Source organism: Ammospiza caudacuta, chromosome 2 (genome assembly GCF_027887145.1).
Source record: "Ammospiza caudacuta isolate bAmmCau1 chromosome 2, bAmmCau1.pri, whole genome shotgun sequence".
NCBI classification, from domain to species: domain Eukaryota; kingdom Metazoa; phylum Chordata; class Aves; order Passeriformes; family Passerellidae; genus Ammospiza; species Ammospiza caudacuta.
In genome coordinates this window covers 119,417,905-119,441,151 of record NC_080594.1, presented here as the reverse complement: position 1 = coordinate 119,441,151, position 23,247 = coordinate 119,417,905, and the positions used below count along the sequence as shown (strand labels likewise).

Below are 23,247 nucleotides of genomic sequence, written 5' to 3'. Positions count from 1 at the left end.
TCAGTTCCATGGCAAATCAGGCACACAAGGTGCGTGACAGGAAAATAGGGACCTGATTGTGCACAAACGGTGCATGACAGGTGGAGAGAAAATCAGGGGAAAGTGACGCAAAGGAGACACCAAATCCCAATAGAGAAATCTTTCAGCAAACATGTCCTGGAAAATGGTATGGCAGGGAAGAGTCTGGGAGGGGCATAGGACCAAATCAGTGCCAAAAACCTCCCAATTCTTCCAGGGAAGGAACAGACTCTTGGCTGTGTCACAAAAATTCCAAAATTCCTGCATGATCTTTTGTTATCAGGCTGAGCTTCTTCCAGCACTTTTTTGGGTTTTTATGAGCTTCTTCCAGCACTTTTTTATGGGAATTCACAAAAATTCCAAAATTCCTACATGATCTTTTGTTATCAGGCTGAGCTTCTTCCAGCACTTTTTTGGGTTTTTATGGGCTGGTGCAAATCACTGCCCATAAATGAATGGCACAATAAAGTATGAAATATTATACATTTAACACTAAATTAGCAAAAAAACCTATCTAATTGAACTTAATTTTATTTGATTTAGAGAAACAAACTTTACTCTGCTATTTGAGCTGGTCTTTAGCACCAAAGGAAGGCACAAAACATTGCCTATAAAAAAACACCCTTAAGGAAGAAAAGCACAGCAGCAGTTATTTAATGCACCAGCTTTTTTTGTTTTGAGGATAAAAATCCTTCAACCATGCAAATAAATTAGGAAATGGAAGCTTAAAAGTTAGTAATGAAAGTGACGTAAATTATGAAGCAATATGATATTACATACATACATATATATATATTATACACACACACACACACACATATATATATATATACACTCCTATATCTAAGAATATAAAATCTTAGTACCAAACTTTGGATTATAAGTAAGACATTATTCAAGCACAGCATTCCCATCCCATCCTACAGTTTCACAAAATCAAGAGATCTGAGTTTTTAAAGGCAATATGAACTATTGTGACCTCGATATTCAAACTGACAAAATATTTTTGCAGGAAAGATTGAGTATAGAAGATATACAGTGTTAAAATGCATCTATCCTACTGAACAGCACATGGTTTTATAATTTCCTATTCAAATTTCCTATTTCCTGAGAGAAAGGCAACTTTCCTGCAAAGAATTCTTCCTGCCCAACATGGTATTCTCCAACTCCCCAACCAAAATTCCTGAGGGATGAGGGTGGAGGGGGTTAATTTATAAAACTGCTAATGTTTGTGACAAAACACTCATTTTTAGCAGGCTAAAAATGCACTGAGAGAATGTCAGCACACTAAAATACAAAGATTATCATGGAACCATGGAATGCTTTGGGTCTTAAAGCTCATAAAAGTCACTCAGCTGTTTTAAAATACGGTTTCAATGGAAAGTAAGGGGCATCACCAAGGTGCAAGGAATAACTAATCACAGAGTAAAACATCACAAGGACTTGAAAACCAAATTAAAAACCCCCAGTTCCTAACACAGTTTGTCAATCTCTGTGCCGTTCCCATCTCCTTCAATTACACACTGCTTTTCCTTTACTCAGACCTGCGTCTGCATCATCCATATTTCAATCCAACTAAACCAAGAGTTTTCAAATAAAGTAAGTCTTCATGCCCACTTCCCAAAATTAGAGCTGCAGTTCAGCTTTCCAAAATTCAGCAGTTTGAATCTAGAAAAGTAAAAGGACACCAATGATAGAAAGGATTTTCTTCTGCAAAGCTTGTAGTTGTTTGGAAATTGTTTATTCTCAACTGACATTTTATTTAAATATCCTATTCAGCAGTTACGAAAGGAACCTCAGCCCACATTTCACTTCCACTAAAATTCACCACTTTTGTGTCAAACTTTCCCTAACAATGGCACTTTGTGCTTCCTAAATACTGGGGAAAAGGGATCCATGATGGCATTTCATACAGAATATATCCCAGGCTGGTTTAGTCATGTGTAAATTAAATTTTCTGCCAACTAAAACACTGAAACAGGATTTAAGATAAAGAACAAAACTGAAATTTCTATCTCATTAATTTAATTTTAGTGAAATGCTCGTGAAACCATTCCAGCCAATTAGGGTGTGCAGAAATATTAGAAATAGAAATATTTCTTTGTTAATCTCAAGCCTTGTGAGTGTAGTAAGTGTATAATGTACACATACACTACATATATATATATTATAGGTCTATAATGTAACACTTGTATCACTACAGCAGCCTCAAAAACAATGGTTTTATTTTAAAACCTGCCCTGCCAGGGATGCTCTGAGGAGCCACAGAAGGTGGAACTGTTTCTGGCAGGGTTAACCTGCTCAGGTGGCATTAGGGCGAACATTTGGCAAGAAAAGGTTTCTGAAAATCACAGAAAGAATTTCCAACCAGAGAAAAAAAAACAATGTTTGGGGAGGGTTTGAAATTTCAGTTTGAGAAATGAAAGTTGCAGTGCTTTACAAAATAGCCTGAAAGGACTTTGAACGTGAAATCACAGAATGAATATTGATAATTTAAAACAACATGTGACATTTTTAGGAATTTTTATTTGACAACTAGGCCGGTGCCATTAAATTTTGGGTACCTACAGGTGAATTCCCCCTTTGCTGTGACCTCAGGATGCACAAACACAGACCAGGGACAGCACAGTGAGCACCAAGCTCCCCAGCCACCAACCATCTGGAGAGCTAATGAACAATCAAGGGACCCCAAATTAAACAACACAACTTTCCCTTAGAATCTTTAGGACAACACTGTCAAGTCCAATCTATTCCCTCAGCCTCCAGAATCAATTTTTCAAACTTTATGACAGCTCTAATGGTTCCCACCTGTTCCTCCTGCCTGACTTTTGACTGGCACGTTCCCAGCCAGGGTGGAAATGCAGACAAAGGCCCCTATTAGGCTCCGGCTGTTTCTCCACTGTGAGCCTGCTCAGCCATTAAATTAATTCCAGCCCCCTTTTCCCCCTTCCATCTCTTCGTTTTTTTGGGGGATTTATGGAAATTTGGGGAGGTGGAAAAGGGAGATGAAAGTTCGGCATCCAGTCGGTACGGAAGTATGAGAAAATGCGAAGCGGCAGAAGTGAAACGCTGAATTTTTTTTTATAATCTGCTAATTAAACAATTTACAACAAATCGCATTCGTTAAGTTCTTGAAGTGTCTGTATATTTTTAACCAACAAAACTTGGTAAAATTTGAGACAAATTTGGGAGACCCTAATTTGGAAAAGGGAAATAAAAGTTTGGCATCCAGCTGGTAGGAAAGGTATGAGAAAATCTGAAGTGGCAGAAGTTAAATGCTGAATTTTTTGGATAAATAAATCCCATTCATTAACTTCTTGAGGTGTCTGTATATTTTTAACCAACAAAACTTGGTAAAATTTGAGACAAATTTGGGAGACCCTACTTTGGAAAAGGGAAATAGAAGTTCGGCATCCAGCTGGTAGGAAAGGTATGAGAAAATCTAAAGCCGCAGAAGTTAAATGTTGAATTTTTTTGATAATTTACTAATTCAACAATTTATAACAAATCTCATTCATTAAGTTCTTGAGGTGTCTGTATGTTTTTAACCATCAAAACTTGGTAAAATTTGAGAGACCCTAATTTGGAAAAGAGAAATAAAAGTTTGGCATCCAAAGTTGGTAGGAGAGGTATGAAAAAATGCGAAGTGACAGAAGTTAAATGCTGAATTTTTTGGATAATCTAATACAACAAATCCCATTCATTAACTTCTTGAGGTGTCTGCATATTTTTAACTACCAAAACTTGGTGAAATTTGAGATAAATTTGGGAGACCCTAATTTGGAAAAGGGAGATAAAAGTTCGACATCCAGTTGATGGGAGAGATATGAGAAAATCCAAATCGACAGAAGTTAAATGCTGAATTTTTTTGATAATTTACTAATTCAACAATTTATAACAAATCTCATTCATTAAGTTCTTGAGGTGTCTGTATATTTTTAACCCAACCAAACTTGGTAAAATTTGAGAGACCCTAATTTGGAAAAGGGAAATAAAAGTTGGGCATCCAATTGGTGGGAGAGGTATGAGAAAAAGCGAAGCGACAGAATTTAAATGCTGAACTTTTTGGATAATCTACTAATTAAACAGTTTACAACAAATCCCATTCATTAAGTTCTTGAGGTGTCTGCATATTGTTAACCGTCAAAACTTGGTAAAATTTGAGATAAATTTGGGAGATCCTAATTTGGAAAAGGGAAATAAAATGTTGGCATCCAGTTGGTGGGAGAGGTATGAGACAATCCAAATCAACAGATGTTAAATGCTGAAATTTTTTTACAATCTACTAATTAAATAACTTACAACAAATCCCATTCATTAAGTTCTTGAGGTGTCTGTGTATTTTAAACCATCAAAGCTTGGTAAAATCTGAGAGAATCAAATTTAGGAGATTCTAACAGAGTCCTTCATGCAATGCCTGATTACATAAAGAAAGCCTTGCAACATTTTTCTGGAAATCCTGAATGATCAAAGAGTAACTATTTTTTTCTTCAAGCAAAGAGAATTATTTTTTCCTGAAATGTATTTTCTTCTCATTCAGAACTGGCATTAGACACAAGCACCACACACTTTTCCTAACAAATTCATACTGGTTCCTTTGGAAGCACCTTAAAAACCTGACAACTTTTTCCCTCAATAAAAATCACCCGATTTTTGCATCAATTTCTAGGGATTTATGAAATGCTATCATTTAAATCTCAGGGTTCTTCAATGAACTGCAAATCACAAGGATTACATTATGCCATTACCCATGATAACAGAGCATTTACAGTACCAACCATAATACCTAAGGCAATTATTTTAACTTAATAAAAGTCCTTCTGGAAGTTAAATTTAAGATAGATTATTACTAAATTAATAATTCAAATTATGATCTGCCTAGGACCATCTTCCTAGCATAACATATGTAGATATGTAACTTGTAGTTTACAACTTACCTGAAAATTCACTATTTAAGCCTCAGATATGTAGAGTCAGGATTTGTAGCTCACAACTTACCTGAAAATTCACTATTTAACCCTCATCATGATGAGGGAAATCTTGAAGACCTACATCTGTGAGCACTTCATTGTATTTGGATTACTTAATATAAAAAACCAACTTTCAAACATATCTGAAAAATCAGGACCACTTCTCTTATCTCCCTTGCCTTGATAATTAATCATTCATAAATTGGTCAGATTCTGTTTAGCTTGATCCAAATCAAATCCCAAAACTCTCAATTAAACACTTCATTTTACCAAAACAAACTGGGGGAAGAAAGCTCTTGATTTATTTTTATTAATTATCACCAATTTCTTCACAATCCTCCTTCCAACCCTGTGGGCTGACCATGCTGTGAGCACGAAAAATGAAGCAGCAAATGCTACAAATTACTGAATTTCTATAAAATAATTCTCCATGGCCTCTTATCAAACTGGCAAGTCTCTATCTCTGCAAAATCAGCTGCAGGATTCAATCTGGGGGAGAGGATTGGCAAAATCAAACAGCAACTTTTTGTTTAATGTGTGGATGTTTGAACACGCAGGGAATGGTTTGGAACTGAAATTTGTATTTGTCCATAAATTGCAATTTAGGCTCTCAGGCTGAGAACTGAAGCCATTGTTGTTGGTTAACTCTTCAGTGACAACACCACTCAGGACAATTTAATTTAGATTAAAGAAAAAAATCCCAAACAAAATTCCTGAGGTTGTTTTTCACCTGTAAAAATCATCTGCAATCTCTGCAGGTAAATTTACCCTGATATTCAAACCTAGCTGGCACAAGAATTTACAGCTGCAGGCTTGGAGTTTGTGTCCTGAGGAGCAACAACTTCCCCAAGAGAGATTTTTTTCCCACCAAATTTCCACTAAACGCAACAGTGCAGCCTTTGCACACAGACTCCAGGCTGAGATTTACTAACTGTGATTTTCCTATCCCTTAATCCCATTTCAGCTCTCGTGAAGAACCTTCCCTGAGGTGTCCCACAGCTCATTCACCAGGCTCATCTGGGTGATGATGGAAGAGCCTCTGGCACAGCCCTAATCCTGTTTTAAAAGCACAAACCAAGCACTAAAGAGCATTTTAGGGAAATATTCAGCAAAAGAAATGGGAGGAAACAAAGGGTTAAAATTAGAGGTACAACCTGCTTGGTATCAGTCCTCTCGAGTAAAAGGCTGAGATAGTAATTTGCACTAGAGAATGTATTTAATCTCCTAAACATGAATATTTATTAAATCAAATTTTCTTATGGTGATGTTTAGAGGAATACAGATTAAAATCCACTACCAAGCAATAAGTTGAGTCCCACTCAACTTTCCTCACCCTTTATGGCTCAGTATTTTATGTATTATCAATTAATACCCCGTGAACATAAAGTTCTTTACTTCATGTCCAGTTTCCAGCTTTCCCCACCCTTTATGTATTTTAGTATTTTAATTATTATATATTATAATAATATTAAATTATATATAAATATTATTAGTAGTATATTATATAATTATATATAATTAGTGGTATATTTATATATTATATATAAATATTAGTATTAGTATTTTATAGATTATATAATATATTATTTTTATATTATTGTAGATTTAGTATTTTATATATATATTTCAGTATTTTATATATTATCAATTACTATCCTGTGAACATAAAGTTCTCCACTTCATGTCCAGTTTCCAGCTTTCCCCACCCTTTATGTATTTTAGTATTTTATATATTATATTATATATAAATATTATTAGTAGTATTTTATATATAATATATTATTTTTATATTATATTATTATATATTTAGTATTATATATATATATTTCAGTATTTTATATATTATCAATTACTATCCTGTGAACATAAAGTTCTCCACTTCATGTCCAGTTTCCAGCTTTCCCCACCCTTTATGTATTTTAGTATTTTATATATTATATTATATATAAATATTATTAGTAGTATTTTATATATATTATTTTTATATTATATTATTATATATTTAGTATTTTATATATATATTTCAGTATTTTATATATTATCAATTACTATCCTGAGAACATAAAGTTCTTTACTTCATGTCCAATTTACAGCTTTCCCCACCCTTTATAAAGGCTCAGTATTTTATATATTATCAATTAATATCCTGTGAACATAAACTGAACTTTGTGTCCAGTTTCCAGCTTTCTCCACTCTTTATGGCTCAGTATTTTATATATTCTCAATTAATACCCCATGAAGATAAAGGTCTTTACTTCATGTCCAGTTTCCAGCTTTCCCCACCCTTCATGGCTCAGTATTTTATATATTATCAATTAACATAAATTCCTCAACTTCATGTCCAGTTTCCAGCTTTTCCCACCCTTTATGGCTCAGTATTTTATATATTATCAATTAATACCCCATGAACATAAAAGTTCTTTACTTCATGTCCAGTTTCCAGCTTCCCCACGCTTTATGGCTCAGTATTTTTTATATTATCAATTAATATCATGTGAACATAAACTGGACTTTGTGTCCAGTTTCCAGCTTTCTCCACTCTTTATGGCTCAGTATTTTATATATTATCAATTAACATAAAGTTCTCCACTTCATGTCCAGTTTCCAGCTTTTCCCACCCTTTATGGCTCAGTATTTTATATATTATCAATTAACATAAAGTTCTCCACTTCATGTCCAGTTTCCAGCTTTCCCCACTCTTTATGGCTCAGTATTTTATATATTATCAATTAATATCCTGTGAACATAAAGTTCTTTACTTTGTGACCAGTTTCTCTCTAAGCATTGCATGTTACCACAATCATGAATTCCAAAGTTCTCCACTTCATGCCCAGCTTCCCTCTGAGCATTGTGCGTCACCACAATCAAGAATTCCCCATCAGAAAATCAACCCAGGATGCCCTGGGTGCCCATCTTACCCATCCAGAAGATTCATGGTGCTCGTGGTCACCTCGGTGAAGAGAAGGATCTTGCCCAGCTTCTTGGTGTGGAGATGCTGCTGGTAGGCGTGGAGGCTGAAGTGCTCTGAGGAGAAGCTCCCCATCTCCGTGATGACGGGCACCAGGGACGGGGCCACCTCCACCTTGGCCTCACGGGATGGAACGAACTTCAGGGACACCTTGCTGGAAGCCCTCAGCCCCTCAGCGTCCACGTTCCCCTCCAGCCACTTCAGGAAAGCAAGATGGATTTCCTGTGGGAAAGGGTGACAAGATTAGAAAGATCACCCCATGTGAGGACACGCCAACATTCTTCCAAAAACGTTTTTATTCAAGCAATCTCCTACACCGAAACAAAATTTTTCCTCTTCAAAAACAAAGTTATGTTGCTCGTACGTGACGCTGTCCTAGAGTAGAGACCACGCTCTTTTGAAGATTAATTAAGTTTAATTTTTCCCTGTGGCAGGGTTTGCAGCCCTCTTCCTACACCCTGAGGCATGGAGTGCACACATTCACCTGCATCTGGCAGGTTTCTCACCATGCTGAGGTCCTCTGCTGGAGAAAACCCTTTAGTCCGGCACTAAGGATGTGATAATATTATATATTATATATTATATATTATGTATTATGTATTATATATTATATATTATATATTTTATATTATATATTACATATTACATATTACACATTCTATATTACACATTATATATATAATATATAATATATAATATATAATATATATTGTATATTATATATTATATGTTATATGTTATATGTTATATGTTATATATTACACATTATATATTATATGTTATATATTACACATTATATATTATATATTTAGTATTATATATTATATATTTAGTATTTTATATATATATTTCAGTATTTTATATATTATCAATTAATATTCTGTGAATATAAAGTTCTTAACTTCACGTCCAGTTTCCAGCTTCCCTCACCCTTTATGGTTCAAGATTTTATAGGTTATCAATTAATATCCTGTGAATATAAAGTTCTTAACTTCACATCCAGTTTCCAGTTTCCCTCAGCCTTTATGGTTCAAGATTTTATACATTACCAATTAATATTCTGTGAACATAAAGTTCTTTACTTCATGTCCAGTTTCCAGCTTTCCCCATCCTTTATGGCTCAGTATTTTATATATCATCAAAACCAATATATATACAATATACAATATAATAGATACAATATACAATATACAATATACAATATAATAGATACAATATACAATATACAATATACTATATACTATATACTATATAATATATAATATATAATATATAATATATAATATATAATATATAATATATAATATATAATATATAAAATTTGGATTGAGCCTTCTCATCTAAGACACAAAATATGTAATAGGCAAATGTAGTGAGGGATGAAGACCAAGGGAGTAGGTATCAGACTTCAGTGGAGATTATTATTATTATTCTATAAAATTCCCGAGCAGAATGATCCCAGTGCTGAGCAGCACCAGGTGTATCTGGAAACGCAGTCATGAGGAAGAGCTGCTTGCTCCGTCTTTGCAACGTCTTCCAAAATGATCAGCACATTGGTAACTTTCAGAAAATTGCCTTTCCCGACCCAGAGATGGGGCAGCTGAGAGGTGTTTTAAAAACTTTTATTCCATTTTCAGAATCATGAGAAGGGTGAGACAATACAGATGCTATAATTCACAATCAGAAGCTAATTATTTCCTAATTACAATGCACTAGAAGTGTTTCTTGGTCTATCAGCTTTAGCCACACCTTGCTGTAAATGCCTTAAAACCAAACATCTAAAATTACCCTTCATGGGTCCCACAATTCACCTTTCACAGTTCTATTTCCCCAAGCTGTCCAGTCTTTTTTACAAAACCATCTTTGAAACTTGTTGCCAGCTCCATTTCTCTCTCAGCAATGTCTGTCCCGTTCCAGGGCATTTCTCAGTCAGCATTTCTTGTCTCAGGGTTTGCACACACTGTGTGAGCCTCCTGTCAAACTTGAAAAATTCCCTACAAATCCATTTCCCACAACTAAGACCCAATCTGAAGGCTAAACCAGCAGTTTAAAAAACCATGTAGTGATTTCTCAGTGGAGTATCTGCTAAAGCAGGTCACACCTTCAGCTAAGGGAGATTTACTACTGTGAGTATCCCTGTAGTGACACCCTGCACCAAGTGCTCCACACTCACCCTTTCTGGAGATAAATTCTGCTTTGAGAGGTTTGATATGACATGTTTGCCACAACTTTAGCAACAGCCACAAACACAAATTCTGGGGCATTTTGCTGCTTAAATTTCAGACAGCTGAAGTTGTCTTTTATGTGACAAACGAAACCACAAAAAATTGTGGCTTCGATTGGACTGGAAATAAGGCACGAGTGATGCTTGCCCTCAGATTTCCAAGAGGATGAGATGTGATTCTTGAACAAAAATGTCCAACCCAAACCCACACCCCTCACTGCCACCACTGCTGTATCTGGATTTCCACCCTCAGAAACGACCTGCTCTCAGATTTCACAGCCTGTGCTCTCAGCCCTGCGCAACACGACACAAAGAAAAGAATAATTTTCCCCAAATTCTGTCAAACATTTAGTTTCAAGCCCCAACACTAAGAGGGACTCAGCAGCTAAATTTTATTCACAGAGAAATTTCTCCTCATATCTTGCTTTCCTAAAGCCCCCTCTTAATATTTTCTGTCCAAACTCTTGGATAAAATATCTTTAAATATTTCCTTCCCCCCCACTTTTTTTGATTTTTTGCTCTGCATCATAAATGATGATGTGATGCTGATTAAAGGTTTTGTGGGCATTTCTTTTGACTTGCACCTTCACTCAGAGCTTTGACAGAATAAATAAATTCCTTACACATTATCCCACTTGTTTTACATACCCACAGTAACTGACTGGCTGTAACTGATATTTGGAGAAATTCCAGCTTTCATTTCTGTCAGGGAGAACATGGAAAAACTCTGTGTAATCAGAGAGTGTTTCCCTACTGCTTTCCAAACACAGAAATCCACTCAGCAGCGCTGGATGTGCAAATCTTACACACAGAAACAGAATTTTAACTCGCCCAGAGTTAAAAATGGGTTTAACTCTCCCAGAATTAACTCTCCTAAGGCTGGGTTTGCAGTCTGACAGAAATTAAGTCATTTAATCCCCTAAAAATTAATTTATTCTCTCTAAAAATTTACAGAATTTTACAGAAACAGAATTTTAACTTGCCCAGAGTTAAAAATGGGTTTAACTCTCCCAGAATTCACTCACCTAAGGCTGGGTTTGCAGTCTGACAGAAATTAAGTCATTTAATCCCCTAAAAATCAATTTATTCTCTCTAAAAATTACAGAATTTTACAGAAACAGAATTTTAACTCACCCAAAGTAAAAAGTCACCAAGAATTAACTCACCTCAGTGTGGGTTTGCAGTCTGACAGAAATTAAGTCATTTAATCTCCTAAAAGTTAATTTAATCTCTATAAAAGTTACAGAATTTTACAGAAACAGAATTTTAACTCACCCAAAGTAAAATCTGGGTTTAACTCTCCCAGAATTAACTCACCTCAGTGTGGGTTTGCAGTCTGACAGAAATTAAGTCATTTGATCTCCTAAAAATTAATTGAATCCCTCTAAAATTACAGAATTTTACAGAAACAGAATTTTAACTCGCCCAGAGTTAAAAATGGGTTTAACTCTCCCAGAATTCACTCACCTAAGGCTGGGTTTGCAGTCTGACAGAAATTAAGTCATTTAATCCCCTAAAAATTAATTTATTCTCTCTAAAAATTTACAGAATTTTACAGAAACAGAATTTTAACTCACCCAAAGTAAAAACTCACCAAGAATTAACTCACCTAAGGCTGGGTTTACAGTCTGACAGAAATTAAGTCATTTAATCTCCTAAAAGTTAATTTAATCTCTATAAAAGTTACAGAATTTTACAGAAACAGAATTTTAACTCACCCAAAGTAAAATCTGGGTTTAACTCACCAAGAATTAACTCACCTAAGGCTGGGTTTGCAGTCTGACAGAAATCAAGTTACAAAATAAAGGTGATTAAAGTGTGATGACACCGTAAATAAATAACAATTATGACGTGTTTTTGTCACAGAATATTTTCTGTAAAGAACAAACCAGCAGCTATTTCTGTGTGCTGTTCCATTATTGCAAATATTCCAACAATTTACTCTCCTGAGTGTATTATTTAAAGTGATTTTTCCCCACAGATTTTAGGCAAACTCCTTATTTTCAGTGCTTCTACCACATCCCGAAGCATTTAAGAATTGTTCTGTGTGTGTAATCCTCAAGTTAATTTCCCCCATAATGTCCATGTGCTCACTGAGCTGATCAGAAATATAAACACATCATCAAGGAGGGGGATTTTCACAAATTCCTAAGAAAATATGGAAACAGATTCCTAAGATGATTCCTAACAAATTCTTAAGAAAATTCCAAACAAATTCCTAAGAAAATTCCTACCAAATTCCCAAAAAATGTGGGTTTGGGTGTTTAACCAAGTTTCAGGTACTGGTCACAGCAGAAAAATTAATTTTTACTGTAAGAATTTCCTTCGTACAAAGTTGCAGGAACAGGGATGCTGAACATGCCACAACTGGCACAGAAAAAAAATGACATTATTGTATAATGAAATGAAGTTATATGCAAATTTAATTGAATTTCAGGGTTAATTTCTGCTCCAAGTCCACAAACAGGAACACGACCCTGTCAGAACTGGGCGATTTCAGCCCAAAATGCAGAATTTGGAATTCCCAAATTCTCCTGGTCCAGCAGCATCGGCCGTTCTGCAGCAGCCCCTGGTGGCCACTGCCACGAGAGGAGCTGGGGAAAAATGGGATTTTAATGGATTCTAAAAGAAAAATCACCAAAAGCAGAAAAGCGCTGCACCAACACAAAATGCAAAGAAAGAAATAGAAAAAAATACAAAGTTCAGCCACTGCACCCTCCAGCCCCTCAGCTTCAAACTGTGCTAATTGAAACATTGTTTTGTTAATATTTATTTACTACATAAATGTTAAACTCATCTACGAGTTTAATATTTATACGAAGGAAATGTTTCTACCTGTTTTTTAAGTGGTAAAAAATGTAATGTAAAATGTAAAAATGTAAGGTAAACGTAAAAAATGTAATTTCAATGCATTATTAAAAAAAAAGTCACCAAAAGCAGAAACTACCCAACACCTCTCATTAATAAATTCTCCAAAATTTATTGAAATTATTATTTATCCAAAGCTCAACTGAAATCTTATAAAGAGAACCAAGGAGAGATTGGGAAATTCTGATTTTTCAGGCTGAGAGTGGCACTGAATGAAGAGCTCTGTGCAGGAAGGGAGATGCAGACGACAGCAATTCCCAAAATTCCCAGAAATACAAACTATTTTAAATGGCAAAAAAAAAAAATTAATGTAATTTTAATGTAATTTAATGCAAATTTGACGTAATTTTAATGGATTCTAAAAGAAAAATCACCAAAAGCAGAAAAGCGCTGCACCAACACAAAATGCAAAGAAAGAAATAGAAAAAAATACAAAGTTCAGCCACGGCACCCTGCAGCCCCTCAGCTTCTCATCAGCACAAACTGTGCTAAGTGTAACTTTGTTTTGTTAATATTTATTTATTACATAAATGTTAAACTCATCTACGTGTTTAATATTTATACGAAGGAAATGTTTCTACCTGTATTTTAAGTGGTAAAAAATGTAATTTCAATATGGGGATTAAAATATTGTACACTCAATATTGGGATTAAAATATTATACCTGGACACTCAATATTGGGGTTAAAATATTGTAACTGAACACTCAATATTGGGGTTAAAATATTGTACTTGTATACACAATAATTGGAATAAAATATTCTACCTGAACACTCAGTATTTGGATGAAAATATTGTAGCTGTACACTCAATATTGGGATTAAAATATTGTGCCTGTACACTCAATATTGGGATTAAAATATGATACCTGTACACTCAATATTGGGATTAAAATATTGTAAACTCAATATTGGGGTTAAAATATTGTGCCTGTACACTCAATATTGGGAATGAAATATTGTACCAGAACACTCAATATTGGGATTAAAATATTGTACACTCAATAATGAGATTAAATATTGTACCTGAACACTCAATGTCGGGGTTAAAATATTGTAACTGAACTCTCAATATGGGGGTTAAAATATTGTATCTGTACACTCAATATTGGGATTAAAATATTGTACACTCAATATCTGAATTAAAATACTGTGCCTGAACACTCAGTAATGGATTAAAATACTGTACCTGACCACTCAATGTTGGGATTAAAATATTGTACCTGCACACTCAAAATTTGGAATAAAATATTGTAACTGAACACTCAATATTGGGATTAAATATTGTACCTGAACACTCTATATTGGGATTAAATATTGTAACTGAACACTCGATATTGGGATTAAAAAATTGTACAATGAATATCTGGATTAAAATATTGTACCTGAAAACTCAATATTGGGATTGAATTATTGGATACTCAACATTGGGATTAAAATACTGTACATGTACGTTCAACACTGGGATTAAAATATTGTAACTGAACACTCGGTTTTAGGATTAAAATATTGTACACTCAGTATTTAGATTAAAATATTGCCACTGCACACTCAATACTGGCATTAAAATATTGCACCTCTACACTCATAATGGGATTAAAATATTATACCTGTACAGCCAATATTCGGATTAAAATATTGTACCTGAACACTCAATATTGGGAATAAAATATTGGAACAGGACACTCGATATTGAGATTAAAACACTGTACCTATACAGTCAATATTGGGAATAAAATATTGTACACTCAATATTGGGATTAAATTATTGTACACTCAATATTGGGATTAAATATTGTACCTGCACACTCAATATTGGGATTAAAATACTGTAGCTGTACACTCAATATTGGGAATGAAATATTGTACCAGAACACTCAATATTTGGATTAAAATATTGTACACTCAATATTGGGATTAAAATATTGTACACTCAATAATGAGATTAAATATTGTACCTGAACACTCAATATTGGGATTAAAAGATTGTAACTGAACCCTCAATATGGGGATTAAAATTTTGTATCTGTACACTCAATATTGGGATTAAAATATTGTAGACCCAATATTTGAATTAAAATACTGTGCCTGAACACTCAGTAATGGATTAAAATACTGTACCTGACCACTCAATGTTGGGATTAAAATATTGTACCTGCACACTCAAAATTTGGAATAAAATATTGTAATTGATCTCTCAATATTGGGATTAAAATATTGTACCTGAACACTCAATATTGGGAATAAAATATTGTAACAGGACACTCGATATTAAGATTAAAATATTGTGCCTGAACACTCAATATTGGGATTAAATATTGTACCTGAACACTCAATATTTGGATTAAAATATTGTAGCTGCACACTCAATATTGGGAATGAAATATTGTACCAGAACATGCAATATTTGGATTAAAATATTGTACACTCAATATTGGTATTAAAATATTGTACACTCAATAATGAGATTAAATATTGTACCTGAACACTCAATATTGGGATTAAATATTGTACCTGCACACTCAATATTAAGATTAAAATATTGTACCTGCACACTCAATATTAAGATTTAAATATTGTACTTTAGCCATGCTTGTGAAGCGAGGCCAAATATTCACTTTGTGGAGACACAGAACAGGATTTAAAACCATTTTTTTGCCTTCATTTGTATAAAATCTTACGATTTTTCAATTAACTATCTTTAATTTTGAGAAGTTTCCAGCTGATGGACTGATTCATGGTTTATCAGCTGATGGAGTGACTAAATTTAATTTTTTTTATATAGATAGATAGATAGATAGATAGATAGATATGCATGTGTGTATGTATATATACATACACACAGACACAAAACCATATATTTATATATTTATATATTTATATATTTATATATTTATATATTTATATATTTATATATTTATATATTTATATATTTATATATTTATATATTTATATATTTATAAATAAATGCATTTATATATTTATATATAAATATATAAATAGAAAAATATATAAATATAAATATATATATAAATATATTTTATATAAAATTATATGAATATATTTATAAATAAATATATTTTATATATGCATATTTGTACACACTTATATATTTATTTTTATATTTTTATATTTATGCTCCCTTTTTTCAACTACAAGCAAGTGAGGATCACACAGCACAAAGCACCCAATTTTTCGAGGAGCCTGTCTCTGAAGCAAAACCAGACATCACACCTCCAATAGGACTAAAATCTGATTTTTTTCCCAGAATTGCTGCTCCCAAAGGAACATCACACAACTCAAATGTATAAATTTCATCCCTCTGGATTCTCTGGTAGCACTGATAGGAAAGGAAATGTTTAAATGGAGGGGTCTCCTTTGAGTTCAGCTTGAAATATAAAAATTCACACATTTACAGACAAAAATATCTCCACATGCTCCTTGTCTTACACAGCTCTGCTCAACAGCCTTGAAGGTGTTAAATTAAAATTAATTAATTCATTAATCACTGGACAGCCTCTCTTGGATCCAACAGAAACCGTATTTAACATGACCAAAAAGATATAAATATATAAAATATATATATCTCAATATATTTATATATAGATATTTATTTTATATATATATATATATAAAATATATAAATATCGTATCATATAAATATATTTGCTTAGTGTAAATACTCATAATATGCAGGAAAAATCATGTTATGACTGTCCTTATTCATTTCAAACCTCACCTTTTAATGAGGTTTGGTAAAATATTATATATTCAGTTTACTACCTCAATCTTTCATTAAAATGCATTATTTTCTCTTAAAAACAAAGTGCAATGACTTTTGCTGCAAGAAAACTTTGAAGAAACGAGAGGGGGAAAAAAAAAAGATGCAAAAATTTGATTTAGAGAAATGAGGAAAATCATCTGGCGGCGATCACAGGGGAAGTGGGAAGGATGAAGAGCGGGTATTGGATACCATTAGACAGCAATGATGAAATAATTAAAATAATGAAAATAAATCAAAATAAAAACGGAAATAAAAATAAAAATCCTTTCAATGCTGATGTCATTAATACTGAATAACATCCCCAAACTGCACATTCACACCCAGACTCCAGGAGGTGCCACCTTGGGGAGGGATTTTCTAACAACGGCAACAAAGGGAACAAACACAACTTTTAAACACAAAATCCTCTTTTACACCACGTTCAGAACCTGCAAATACACAAAGCACCCAAATTAACCCAGTTTTTGGGAGGTTTTTAGAAAAACCCCTTTCATATGAACTGCTTAAAATTAATTTCAGGCCATTATTTTCACCAGTGGTGTTTTTGTTCACTGGGTAAAAACCTTTTAAAAAAACCCCATTTGTGCCCCGCCTGCCTTCCCCAGGGCCTGAAGAACTTCATAAATAAAGATTTTATTGTCCTCCAGGAGAGGATAATATTTTTTGGGATTAAAATATTGTACACTCAATATTTGGATTGAAATACTGTCTCTGAACACTCAATGTTGGGATTAAAATATTGTATCTGAACACTCAATACTGGGATTAAAATATTGTGCCTGAACACTCAATATTGGGATTAAAATATTGTATCTGAACACTCTATATTGGGATTAAATATTGTACCTGAACACTCGATATTGGGATTAAAAAATTGTACAATGAATATCTGGATTAAAATATTGTACCTGAAAACTCAATATTGGGATTGAATTATTGGATACTCAACATTGGGATTAAAATACTGTACATGTACGTTCAACACTGGGATTAAAATATTGTAACTGAACACTCGGTTTTAGGATTAAAATATTGTACACTCAGTATTTAGATTAAAATATTGCCACTGCACACTCAATACTGGCATTAAAATATTGCACCTCTACACTCATAATGGGATTAAAATATTATACCTGTACAGCCAATATTCGGATTAAAATATTGTACCTGAACACTCAATATTGGGAATAAAATATTGGAACAGGACACTCGATATTGAGATTAAAACACTGTACCTATACAGTCAATATTGGGAATAAAATATTGTACACTCAATATTGGGATTAAATTATTGTACACTCAATATTGGGATTAAATATTGTACCTGCACACTCAATATTGGGATTAAAATACTGTAGCTGTACACTCAATATTGGGAATGAAATATTGTACCAGAACACGCAATATTTGGATTAAAATATTGTACACTCAATATTGGGATTAAAATATTGTACACTCAATAATGAGATTAAATATTGTACCTGAACACTCAATATTGGGATTAAAAGATTGTAACTGAACCCTCAATATGGGGATTAAAATATTGTATCTGTACACTCAATATTGGGATTAAAATATTGTAGACCCAATATTTGAATTAAAATACTGTGCCTGAACACTCAGTAATGGATTAAAATACTGTACCTGACCACTCAATGTTGGGATTAAAATATTGTACCTGCACACTCAAAATTTGGAATAAAATATTGTAACTGAACACTCAATATTGGGATTAAATATTGTACCTGAACACTCTATATTGGGATTAAATATTGTAACTGAACACTCGATATTGGGATTAAAAAATTGTACAATGAATATCTGGATTAAAATATTGTACCTGAAAACTCAATATTGGGATTGAATTATTGGATACTCAACATTGGGATTAAAATACTGTACATGTACGTTCAACACTGGGATTAAAATATTGTAACTGAACACTCGGTTTTAGGATTAAAATATTGTACACTCAGTATTTAGATTAAAATATTGCCACTGCACACTCAATACTGGCATTAAAATATTGCACCTCTACACTCATAATGGGATTAAAATATTATACCTGTACAGCCAATATTCGGATTAAAATATTGTACCTGAACACTCAATATTGGGAATAAAATATTGGAACAGGACACTCGATATTGAGATTAAAACACTGTACCTATACAGTCAATATTGGGAATAAAATATTGTACACTCAATATTGGGATTAAATTATTGTACACTCAATATTGGGATTAAATATTGTACCTGCACACTCAATATTGGGATTAAAATACTGTAGCTGTACACTCAATATTGGGAATGAAATATTGTACCAGAACACGCAATATTTGGATTAAAATATTGTACACTCAATATTGGGATTAAAATATTGTACACTCAATAATGAGATTAAATATTGTACCTGAACACTCAATATTGGGATTAAAAGATTGTAACTGAACCCTCAATATGGGGATTAAAATATTGTATCTGTACACTCAATATTGGGATTAAAATATTGTAGACCCAATATTTGAATTAAAATACTGTGCCTGAACACTCAGTAATGGATTAAAATACTGTACCTGACCACTCAATGTTGGGATTAAAATATTGTACCTGCACACTCAAAATTTGGAATAAAATATTGTAACTGAACACTCAATATTGGGATTAAATATTGTACCTGAACACTCTATATTGGGATTAAATATTGTAACTGAACACTCGATATTGGGATTAAAAAATTGTACAATGAATATCTGGATTAAAATATTGTACCTGAAAACTCAATATTGGGATTGAATTATTGGATACTCAACATTGGGATTAAAATACTGTACATGTACGTTCAACACTGGGATTAAAATATTGTAACTGAACACTCGGTTTTAGGATTAAAATATTGTACACTCAGTATTTAGATTAAAATATTGCCACTGCACACTCAATACTGGCATTAAAATATTGCACCTCTACACTCATAATGGGATTAAAATATTATACCTGTACAGCCAATATTCGGATTAAAATATTGTACCTGAACACTCAATATTGGGAATAAAATATTGGAACAGGACACTCGATATTGAGATTAAAACACTGTACCTATACAGTCAATATTGGGAATAAAATATTGTACACTCAATATTGGGATTAAATTATTGTACACTCAATATTGGGATTAAATATTGTACCTGCACACTCAATATTGGGATTAAAATACTGTAGCTGTACACTCAATATTGGGAATGAAATATTGTACCAGAACACTCAATATTTGGATTAAAATATTGTACACTCAATATTGGGATTAAAATATTGTACACTCAATAATGAGATTAAATATTGTACCTGAACACTCAATATTGGGATTAAAAGATTGTAACTGAACCCTCAATATGGGGATTAAAATTTTGTATCTGTACACTCAATATTGGGATTAAAATATTGTAGACCCAATATTTGAATTAAAATACTGTGCCTGAACACTCAGTAATGGATTAAAATACTGTACCTGACCACTCAATGTTGGGATTAAAATATTGTACCTGCACACTCAAAATTTGGAATAAAATATTGTAATTGATCTCTCAATATTGGGATTAAAATATTGTACCTGAACACTCAATATTGGGAATAAAATATTGTAACAGGACACTCGATATTAAGATTAAAATATTGTGCCTGAACACTCAATATTGGGATTAAATATTGTACCTGAACACTCAATATTTGGATTAAAATATTGTAGCTGCACACTCAATATTGGGAATGAAATATTGTACCAGAACACGCAATATTTGGATTAAAATATTGTACACTCAATATTGGTATTAAAATATTGTACACTCAATAATGAGATTAAATATTGTACCTGAACACTCAATATTGGGATTAAATATTGTACCTGCACACTCAATATTAAGATTAAAATATTGTACCTGCACACTCAATATTAAGATTTAAATATTGTACTTTAGCCATGCTTGTGAAGCGAGGCCAAATATTCACTTTGTGGAGACACAGAACAGGATTTAAAACCATTTTTTTGCCTTCATTTGTATAAAATCTTACGATTTTTCAATTAACTATCTTTAATTTTGAGAAGTTTCCAGCTGATGGACTGATTCATGGTTTATCAGCTGATGGAGTGACTAAATTTAATTTTTTAAAAATATAGATAGATAGATAGATAGATAGATAGATAGATAGATAGATATGCATGTGTGTATGTATATATACATACACACAGACACAAAACCATATATTTATATATTTATATATTTATATATTTGTATATTTATATATTTATATATTTATATATTTATATATAAATATATTTATATATTTATATATTTATATTTATCTATCTATTTATTTATATAATTATATATTTATATATTTACATATAAATATATAAATATATATTTTATATATAAATATATAAATATATTTATAAATAAATATATTTTATATATGCATATTTGTACACACTTATATATTTATTTTTATATTTTTATATTTATGCTCCCTTTTTTCAACTACAAGCAAGTGAGGATCACACAGCACAAAGCACCCAATTTTTCGAGGAGCCTGTCTCTGAAGCAAAACCAGACATCACACCTCCAATAGGACTAAAATCTGATTTTTTTCCCAGAATTGCTGCTCCCAAAGGAACATCACACAACTCAAATGTATAAATTTCATCCCTCTGGATTCTCTGGTAGCACTGATAGGAAAGGAAATGTTTAAATGGAGGGGTCTCCTTTGAGTTCAGCTTGAAATATAAAAATTCACACATTTACAGACAAAAATATCTCCACATGCTCCTTGTCTTACACAGCTCTGCTCAACAGCCTTGAAGGTGTTAAATTAAAATTAATTAATTCATTAATCACTGGAGAGCGTCTCTTGGATCCAACAGAAACCGTATTTAACATGACCAAAAAGATATAAATATATAAAATATATATATCTCAATATATTTATATATAGATATTTATTTTATATATATATATATATAAAATATATAAATATCGTATCATATAAATATATTTGCTTAGTGTAAATACTCATAATATGCAGGAAAAATCATGTTATGACTGTCCTTATTCATTTCAAACCTCACCTTTTAATGAGGTTTGGTAAAATATTATATATTCAGTTTACTACCTCAATCTTTCATTAAAATGCATTATTTTCTCTTAAAAACAAAGTGCAATGACTTTTGCTGCAAGAAAACTTTGAAGAAACGAGAGGGGGAAAAAAAAAAGATGCAAAAATTTGATTTAGAGAAATGAGGAAAATCATCTGGCGGCGATCACAGGGGAAGTGGGAAGGATGAAGAGCGGGTATTGGATACCATTAGACAGCAATGATGAAATAATTAAAATAATGAAAATAAATCAAAATAAAAACGGAAATAAAAATAAAAATCCTTTCAATGCTGATGTCATTAATACTGAATAACATCCCCAAACTGCACATTCACACCCAGACTCCAGGAGGTGCCACCTTGGGGAGGGATTTTCTAACAACGGCAACAAAGGGAACAAACACAACTTTTAAACACAAAATCCTCTTTTACACCACGTTCAGAACCTGCAAATACACAAAGCACCCAAATTAACCCAGTTTTTGGGAGGTTTTTAGAAAAACCCCTTTCATATGAACTGCTTAAAATTAATTTCAGGCCATTATTTTCACCAGTGGTGTTTTTGTTCACTGGGTAAAAACCTTTTAAAAAAACCCCATTTGTGCCCCGCCTGCCTTCCCCAGGGCCTGAAGAACTTCATAAATAAAGATTTTATTGTCCTCCAGGAGAGGATAATATTTTTTGGGATTAAAATATTGTACACTCAATATTTGGATTGAAATACTGTCTCTGAACACTCAATGTTGGGATTAAAATATTGTATCTGAACACTCAATACTGGGATTAAAATATTGTGCCTGAACACTCAATATTGGGATTAAAATATTGTATCTGAACACTCAATATTGGGATTAAAATATTGTATCTGAACACTCAATATTGGGATTAAAATATTGTACCTGAACACTCAATATTGGGATTAAAATATTGTATCTGAACACTCAATATTGGGATTAAAATATTGTGCCTGAACACTCAATATTGGGATTAAAATATTGTATCTGAACACTCAATATTGGGATTAAAATATTGTATCTGAACACTCAATATTGGGATTAAAATATTGTGCCTGAACACTCAATATTGGGATTAAAATATTGTATCTGAACACTCAATATTGGGATTAAAATATTGTATCTGAACACTCAATATTGGGATTAAAATATTGTACCTGAACATTCAATATTGGGATTAAAATATTGTATCTGAACACTCAATATTGGGATTAAAATATTGTACACTCAATATTTGGATTAAAATACTGTAT

At 32.6% G+C, this 23,247-nt stretch overlaps 1 protein-coding gene across 1 annotated transcript in view; it reads right to left on the bottom strand.

Moving 5' to 3' along the window:
• Positions 1-23,247, bottom strand: part of HLCS (holocarboxylase synthetase) — a 171,824-nt gene that overhangs the window by 98,776 nt on the left and 49,801 nt on the right. The window contains exon 6 of the mRNA XM_058799979.1: positions 7,907-8,178. Within this exon, the coding sequence (XP_058655962.1) occupies positions 7,907-8,178 (272 nt within the window). The remainder of the gene's footprint in view (positions 1-7,906; positions 8,179-23,247) is intronic.